The sequence below is a fragment of the Rhagoletis pomonella genome, unplaced genomic scaffold (assembly GCF_013731165.1).
Source record: "Rhagoletis pomonella isolate Grant_MI unplaced genomic scaffold, Rhpom_1.0 Rhpom_scaffold_00007, whole genome shotgun sequence".
Taxonomy (NCBI): Eukaryota; Metazoa; Arthropoda; class Insecta; order Diptera; family Tephritidae; genus Rhagoletis; species Rhagoletis pomonella.
In genome coordinates this window covers 54,126,266-54,134,897 of record NW_023458561.1, presented here as the reverse complement: position 1 = coordinate 54,134,897, position 8,632 = coordinate 54,126,266, and the positions used below count along the sequence as shown (strand labels likewise).

General features: G+C 37.3%; 2 protein-coding genes across 4 annotated transcripts in view; one reads left to right on the top strand and one right to left on the bottom strand.

Annotated features, from left to right (window-relative positions):
- Positions 1-3,607: 3,607 nt before the first annotated feature.
- On the bottom strand, positions 3,608-5,307 carry LOC118743091. The gene is made up of 2 exons (XM_036475590.1): positions 4,461-5,307; positions 3,608-4,392 (listed from the first exon to the last, which is right to left on the bottom strand). The coding sequence occupies exons 1-2, from the start codon at positions 5,255-5,257 to the stop codon at positions 3,798-3,800; spliced, it is 1,392 nt and encodes a 463-aa protein (XP_036331483.1). The 5' UTR covers positions 5,258-5,307; the 3' UTR covers positions 3,608-3,797.
- Positions 5,308-8,131: 2,824 nt separating this feature from the next.
- Positions 8,132-8,632, top strand: part of LOC118743090 (neuropeptide SIFamide) — a 2,951-nt gene continuing 2,450 nt past the window's right edge. For 2 of the 3 annotated variants that reach the window (XM_036475587.1, XM_036475588.1), the window contains exons 1-2: positions 8,132-8,409; positions 8,473-8,614. In XM_036475587.1, the coding sequence (XP_036331480.1) occupies positions 8,283-8,409; positions 8,473-8,561 (216 nt within the window). In that variant the 5' untranslated portion in view covers positions 8,132-8,282 and the 3' untranslated portion in view covers positions 8,562-8,614. Of the gene's footprint in view, positions 8,410-8,472; positions 8,631-8,632 lie in introns of all 3 variants that reach the window. The other variant, XM_036475589.1, reaches the window with a different exon arrangement.

Here is an 8,632-nt window from a genome sequence, read left to right as displayed (position 1 = left end):
TACCATACATTGGACATTGATGAAGATACATACACTTAAGAGAATTACATATAATTAGGTTGAGTTTACTTGGAAAATTAGCGCTGTCATAATATTTTCTCGCTGTTATGCCTTTTTTCTTAATCTTCTGTAGATTCGTTATGCGATTAGTGGAAAGAGTTATTGTTGCAATTGTAAAATTCAGTTGAATTTGTTCTATCGAAATTCTCTTGGCGTTTAACAATCACGTATGTAACTACATATTCTAACTTATGGTATAGCCGTTCCTTTAGGTTAGCAAAACAGTTGACCACCCATATTTTCTATATGGCAGCGATTCAACAACCTTCGGAGGCTCGAAGATCAAGTTTTACACTCTTGCCGATCAGCCCCACAGTATTCAGAACGTTTTCAGAACCATAAGAAATTGAAATAGATTTGCCAAACTACCAGCAATGAAGCGCACAATTTTTTAATACCTCTCAAACATACACAACTTTTAGCTCAATAAGGGTTTTGATAATTTTTTTTTTTTTTTTTTTTTTGAGCGTAGAACTTTTTATAAAAAAAAATCTCGAAGTACGACACTACATTTGTCTGGGGACAAATTAGCATTACCATAAATATGTTTCCATGACTTTTGTTATGACCAAATTAGCTTTCATCTTACGAAGCCAGACTTTAAATCAAGCAATAGACAATAAAAAGCTATTAGTAAATGCACCTACGCAATGGCTTGAGGTATTACAGTATTTTTTATTTTTAAATGATTTACGTATTTCGCACAATTTCCGTTAAGTAGGAACAGTATATCTTAAGGTGAAAATGCCCAAAAAGAGACTAAGCGAATCAGAAATAGTTATGGGAATTCGAAATTACCGCGCTGTACAAAGCAGGATCACTACATAAAAAAAAAAAAAAAAGTAATTTTGTCGGAAAATTTATGTACAAGTTTTTAAGGGGAAAACCGCGTAGGTCTGTGTAGTGAGGAAGTTGATGACATACTTATCTTAGAATGTTTAACGATTTTCATGAAAAAGCTAAAAGTAAGTAATTTAAAATTAAATTTTTATTTGAGAATACAACAGTACAAAAAATATACCTAAACAAAACTAACTAAATCGGCAAGACTTATGTATGTAATTTTGAAGTTATACGCGGTAACACTACGAAAAAGGAAAAAAGGAATTTTCTCGCAAAATTTACGTGTTCGAATTTTTTTATTATTTTTTTCATAGCTTACTGTCTAAAACCCACCCAAATTGCTAATTGGTTTTTTATGGGGGAAACCATCGTCTGTGATGTTTATACTAAAATTTCAATTGGAAAAAAATCTGCGTAAAAAGTGATAAAAAAATAAAAGTTTATAGTGAAAATATACAATCTTTCTAAATGTGAACGCAATCGGACCATAAATATTGTCAACTGTGAATTTTCAAGTCTCTAGTACATCGGGAAGTTGGTCAAAAGATGCAAGATTTGTCCCAAACAAATAAACTTACATACATAGAGAGCAAGTTAAATAAAAGCTTGTAAAAATAAAGCGTAATTTTTGAAATCATCATGGAGCGTGCGTGAACGTAGGCCAAAACCACTCACGCGGCCATCTCTAGTTTCAACTTTCATGTTGTGTATCGGCTTGTTATTGAAGAAGTTAAATAAAAAAAAATAAACTGAAAAATTTCGCTATTAATACAAAAATGCAAAAAACTAAATTTCATTTATTATCTTTTAATTAAATGGAGAATGGCTATGAAAGTGCCAGTTATGATCTATCCTTCGGCAGGTTCATTGGAGACTGGCGGGAACATTATAGGGCGTCGGAAAAACATCGATGCAACGAAATATTTCCACTCGATGTATAAATAGTCGATGTATCGATGCAGTTTTTTATTTGCACAAAAAAGAGAAGTTACTTTGACCAAAAAATTTAAATGGCTGCAAAAAGTTTCGTTAGAAACATAATTAGCTCAGTTGCAGTAATTTATTTCGATGCATCGATGCATCGAAAAGTACATTTTCTATTATCATCAATCAAAGAAAAACATCGATGTAGTTTTGCCACTGACACTTAAGGAGTTGCAGCGTTGGACCAGAGATGGCAAAGCTACATCGATATGTTCTCCATATATTTGGACCATTTTGGTTACTAGTGTTGATTACAAGGTACCGTGGTCCCGTACTAGTATTTAACCTAGTCCCACTTTTTGCAGGGAATTGTAATATTACATATATAATGGAAGAAATTGTAAAAGATAAGAGCAAATGCCAAAAAACAGGTGTAGGCGTTTTTTGGCAATCAGCTTATAGTGTCTTACTTATAGTGATTTCGTTTCTTCCAAAAAATGTTGCCCTTCACCGGTGCAAAATGAGTTTAATTTTACACTAAACCCTGTAAAAAGCATGTATTTGCCTTCATATCCTTTTCTAGCTCACGCATTTCATAATATCAGCTTTGTTCGTCGAAAATCCAGCAAGAATTATCCAACACTCAAAATATCAGAGAGTACGAAAAAATTCTCTCGAATTCTCTCTCATGTAGAGAAACTTGCAAATTTCTGCACGAACGCAAATTTGCAGGTGTCCACGGTTCAAACATAATAAATTTTTATAGAATTTTTAAAATTCTTTCAGATGGACAAAAACAGGATATACATTTATATTTCTAGTTGTTCTCTTTCTTTATCGTACTAGCTGTCGGGTTTCTTAAATCCACTCTGGTTGCAATTGCCTTCCGATTGTGAATATAATTTTTTTCAGCCGAGTTAATTTCAAATCATTGGAATTAACTAAATTAATTATAACAACAAGTGTTTACTTCCTTTTTTCATAAAAAAAATTGCTCGTGTTTATAAATTTTTAAATTTAATGAACTTATTTATTCAAATTATCGTAGACTAAAATTCAACCATGTGCCACAACCATATGTTTTTCGTGATAGCAAATTCTTGTTGGCTAAAATTTTTCCAGCAAGAATTTGCAACTTCTCTCAGGAAAACTGTCACTTTTCGCTCTCAGTTTTTGAGTGATGGATAATTTTTTGGTCTGCACAAATGCGATTTGGGCAAAAATCATGATAATTCGCACAAATTCGTACAAATTGTTTGCTCGACGAACAAATCTATTGTCGTTTTAAACAACCGTCTAATTTTCAGGGCAACCATCTCCCCTGACAAAGCTTCACAAGGCAGAGAATGTGCCTTTAGAATCAAACACGAAAAGAAAGGGGACAACCAAAAGGCAACATTTTTTGGTAGAAACGAAATCACCATTAGGAAACCGTACGATGATTTTGCCCTTACAGTTGGCAGTATTGCCCTCGGGCAGCAATTTTTTGTCGTCTAGTCTTTTAACAAGTCAATTTTTGGCCAGTTAATTACGTCCAAAGACGGCATAGAAAATTTGATAAGTCCAGAGGAATACAATAACTTTTCATCAACTTGGAATCCTTCCGGTTCGTAGAGAGTTTCATTTTGTTTTAAATACGCACATTTTTGGGTTTAAAGACTTACAAAATACTTGAAGAAACGGATTCTAGTAAGTTTTTCTGTACTCTAAAATTTAAAAAACTAGACTTAGCACCTTTTTACTGTAGTAAATGAAAAAAGTACACAAATTATTCGGTATTTATAAAGCGAATAGCATTTTTGCAAATGCACTTTTTTATTAATATTACTTATTCGTAAACACCACAAATATGGCTCCTTCCCACACGTAAGTTACCTTTAAAACGTTCACTTACTTACAGTTCGTAGGCATACTTATACTACATAGACAAATTTAAAGCTGACAGCGTCATTACGTATGCTCTTCATTGCCTATAACTTAGTATTCCATTCTAGTACTTTGGTAAATTCTTTCTCGCCAAAACTGATCATTTTCGACTGCTCCATGCAAATATTCTGTCGCTTGAGGTTATCGATGAGAAAAAGTTGCTTCTTGTAGGCATTGAGGAGATCGGCTCGTTGTTTCTTCAAACTTTTTATTTGTTTATCCTTTTTCTCATCATCGACACGCATCGATTCTTTGAGCTCACGTTCGGCGTTCTTTAGCAGCGCCAATGCACTTTTCGTATTCTCTAGTTCTTCATTGGCACGATACAAACGCTTCTCTAGATTGGTATTTGTTTGCGCCAATACTTTCAATTCACGACGCGCCGCCTCGAGTTCCTTCTGCTGTGCGTTCTGTTCGATGCTGCGCTCTTTGATGCGTCTATTCACCTCTTCTAGTTGATTCTCGGTTTTGTTCAATTGCTCGGCAATCGCATTATGTTTCGAAAATGCTTGATCGCGCTGTTGCTCTAGCTTTTTGTTACGTTCCAATGTCTTATCGAGCATCTCCTTTTGGTTGGACATCTCTTGTGAAATGCGCTCGTGATCCTCTTCGATTATGGCTATTTTAGATTTAAGAAATCTGTAAAAGGAATCAAAAATTTTGTATTGTGATCTAATTTGAGATTGGCCATCTTTTGGTGGACATACTTAATTAGGCCTTCGGTGCTAATTTGTTTCTTTCCTGTTGTGTCCATAGAACGACGTGAAGAACAACCACTATCGCCAAGTTCGCTGCTCCCTTTCGCGCGTATCGCAGCGCCCTCATCGCGTATTAATACCTCCAAAGATGGACTCTGCACAAATTTGGGATTGCGGTATTTGACTGTGAAGCCCGCCGCCTCCTTAGTTCGTGAACTGCAATTACTCGCTCGCCCGTAGGTACGTGCCCCACTGTCGGGACTGTTGATGTGCTTCCTATGCATTGTGCTACTTGTGCGGTTGGTTCTCGGTGTTTCAGAATGTGCGGCTAAAATACTGTCACCATCCGGACGCATGCTAGGCGCGGTGGACGTGGAGGACTGTTGAGTCACTTTGCGTGTCATACGATGTGTATTGTTACGTTCGGTGGGCAATTCGGCGAGTCTATCGCAGGCACCATCACCTGCGCCATTACCCCCTCCAGCCACGCCACCAGCGCCAATGCCATTAGCACGCTTCTTCAGCAACGTGCTTGGTCCTTTGGACTTTGTGTACGTGAAATAACGTTGCTCCTGTTTGTTGGACAATTGTTTGGATAAGCCACTGTAAACACCACTCCCACTGATGGTACCTGCGCCACTACCGCCGCTGCCGCTGTCCGCCACACTATTACAGAGGGGATGTTGGTGCTGGTGTTGCAGTTGTTGATGTCTTTGTGTTTGTTGATCCGTTGAAGTGACGGCCAGCTGGTCTAACTCTTTATTCAATTTGATGAATTCCTTCTCGCGCGATAGCAATTCGGCCATCGCCTCTTATAAAATTTTGACAGAAATTTTTTAACGAGTACACAAAAGAGAAATTTTGCATTAACATCAAAATTTTTAACATTTAATTTTTCATATAAACCAATTTTCAGTTTTGGTTTTGATTTTGACTTTTATATTTGAGTGATATTGCAAACGATTAAAAATTTGTGCTTGTATGCTTCCGGTCTACAACGCACTTGGTCAGCTACTGGAGTAACAAAGTGGTTGCAAGGCCGGTTATGCTTGCTCGGTAGCAGTCAAGGATTTGCTCAGACATGCTAAATAATATAGTTGTTCAAAGCGAAAGAGAGGGTAGTGTCGCAGTTGTTATTTGTTAGTTCTTACATACATACATATATTGTGGTGTTCTTGGTGATGGCGGGAATTGATTAGACTGGCTTACTGTTGCTATCGTTGCTAGTTGCATGCAGAAGCATGGGGAGCAACATTGTTTATATACTCAGCTAAGCATAGAGGGGTGATTGAACTGTTATTTGCGAGTGAGTATCTACATAAATAAAGCGGCTCGAAAGTTTGCAAATTACGGTCTTCAATACAAAATAACTTAAATGGCAATTTCGAAATTTAACCAAGGAACATTACAAAGGAATTTAAGTTTTGGCGTTTGGCACATCTCCTTCTTTAAACTATCCATCGCGAGAGACATAAAAAAGTACATACAGTAAAGTCCTTTGCTTAAACATAAGTACATATGTAAGTATGTACATTAGACTGCATCACCAAAAAAAGTTGCGGTTTTTCCGCCGGGATTACAAAATTTATTACATATATTGTAAGACGTCGACCAAAATATATCGAAAAAATATTGAGATTTAAGCGAGCTGGATCATTTTGAAAATACCTCCAAAAATGGAGTTTTTTTTGGATTTAAGTTACTCCAGAAATGTTTACAATGTTTGAAAAAGGAGTATTATTTGGCTCAGTTAGAAGTTATAGCGCCATGAACAAAATTATGTACATAAATATTAAAACTTTATAATAACAATTTAATTTCTTTTAAACATTCAATTATTGCAGTAAATCCTTGATCATTTTGACTTCTATAAAATTCTTCGAGTGATGATACTGATCTTAAAGATGGGTATTTAGACCTTGTAATTTCATATTTGGAACAATTGAATAATATATGATTACTATCCTCCGTTATAATTCAATCAATCATGGTAGCTTTTCAACCTTCTGTTGCTTGGCCCACTTTTATTGTTGCACCGAGGTAAATGCGTATCTTGACTGCAACATAAAAAGTGAGCTTAAGCTCAGACTAATCTTTTGCACTGACGGGATGCGCTGAAGCTCAAGCACTTTGTAATGAAAATCGAGCCGAAGATTAAGCTCACTTTTTATGCATGAGGTCCATTGATTGGAGTCGACGTTTAGTCCTCGGATCGTGCGCACGTTAAAACCTAAATAGGGATAAACACAAATTTTAGCACCCAATCTTTACCTACGAGTATTTCTTTAAAATACGAATGCCTGGTTGTACAATTCGATTTTAAATTTATCATGAATGTGAATTCTTTATAACATATGGTTACACCACTGAAGTTTTAAACGGGCCGATCTCTGTCTGGTCAAAACCGGGCAGTGGCAGAGAAAATGTTCTAAAGTCTCATCAGCATCAAGGCTAAATAAGCCGGCATTCCGGTTCTGTGATCGCACCTATTCGGTGTAAGTGGCATCGCAATCGGTTGTGACCAGTTGGGTCGTAGCGAAAAGCCTGACCTGTCTATGGCCTCCACCGCTCGCCAGTACTCACTGCGTTCAGAGTAATTATGGCTCTCGAAGAGAACTAGCTGGCTGCACAGAATGGTTCAGGTCCCGAAAAGGCATTTAGCGATCTTTCTCATGCCATCTTGTCTTCGACCTCATTGCCTTCGTTTTCACAATGGCCTGGTACCCAGCGCAGTGTTACCGTGTGCCTGGCTGCCAAAATTGGTAGCGTGTCAACGCAGTTTCTAACCGGCTTGGAGTTCATAGTCCATGGCAGAGATTCCGGATATTTCCAACCATGCAATCTTCCCAAGAATACCTGCATGAAGCTTCCTTGTGAAGAAGGCGTCGTTAGATAGTCGATAGTTGCAGCTCCCTTGTGGCTGATGTTTCCTGGATAAAAATGTGGAGAAGAGTCGATTCTAGAAACAAAACTATAACCGCAGTTCGGCACGTTCTAATTGATCAAGTGAGGGATAGACATGCCAATATTTGAAATTTGTTAAGGCGAAGTATGGCTGTTTTCGCAGTGTCTTCTGACACCATGCTATGGATGCATAAGACGCAATCGGACGGACGATCATACGTTAGAGCCAATCTATTAGCCTTGAGCGCAATCTCCAAAGAGGCTGCTGCAGGCCCACATGGCCCGTGTGGCTTTAGCAGCCGTTCTCTCAAGATGGGAGTTCCAATTAAGACTCATGCATATCCAGCGTGTTAATAATGGTACATACATAAATATGTACATCATTACATATGTACACTGCACATGCACATTATTTGTAACATAACTTGGCTATGGAAGTCGAATTATAATAGCTTCGTTTATTAAATTTGATGCTAAACATCACTCGGCAGCATTTAGTGACCATATCGTGCGTATGTATGTGTGCTGTTTTGCAGCTTTTATGTACATATGTATGTACTACGCATACATGGTTTCCAATTAATATTCAATCAAAGTGACAATAGCCAATCTGCCTGCGTCTTAGGTCCTTGGCGAATTCGCATAGTAATTACATAGTCAGAAAGATGCCATGTAGCTCAGTAAATTTAATAAAATTAAAAACAGAAAGTGTTAGAAATTCCACAAGCCAATGGGCTAACAGTTTTCTAAATCGTATAAAAGCACCAGTTTCAGTACCAAACGATATCAGTAGCACTGAATCCTCACAGCTAGCAAATCACAAGCGAACGTGGCAAAATAAGCAAACGCATAACTGCCAAAAGCACAAGAAAAGTCAGTGGAACGCTACTTTTGGGAAAAATTTGCATACTTTAAAAAAAATATAAAATGCGTTCATTCATCACTGTCTGCATTTTTGCTATAATCCTGACCATCAGCATGTGTGGCTTCAGCGAGGCGGCCTATAGGAAGCCTCCTTTCAATGGCAGCATCTTTGGCAAACGCAATTCGTTAGGTGAGTAAAATTTTAAAAATAATTTTATTAAAATTTACTTATATTCTTCGTTCAATTGTGCAGAGTATGACAATGCCAAGGCAATAACTGCAATGTGCGAAATAGCGCTGGAGGCGTGTCAATCATGGTTTCCACAAGGCGAAAGCAAATAAGACCAAACCGCTTTAGTGAATTTAGTCATCGATATAACCACGATCCTCCATACATAATTAACGATAAACAT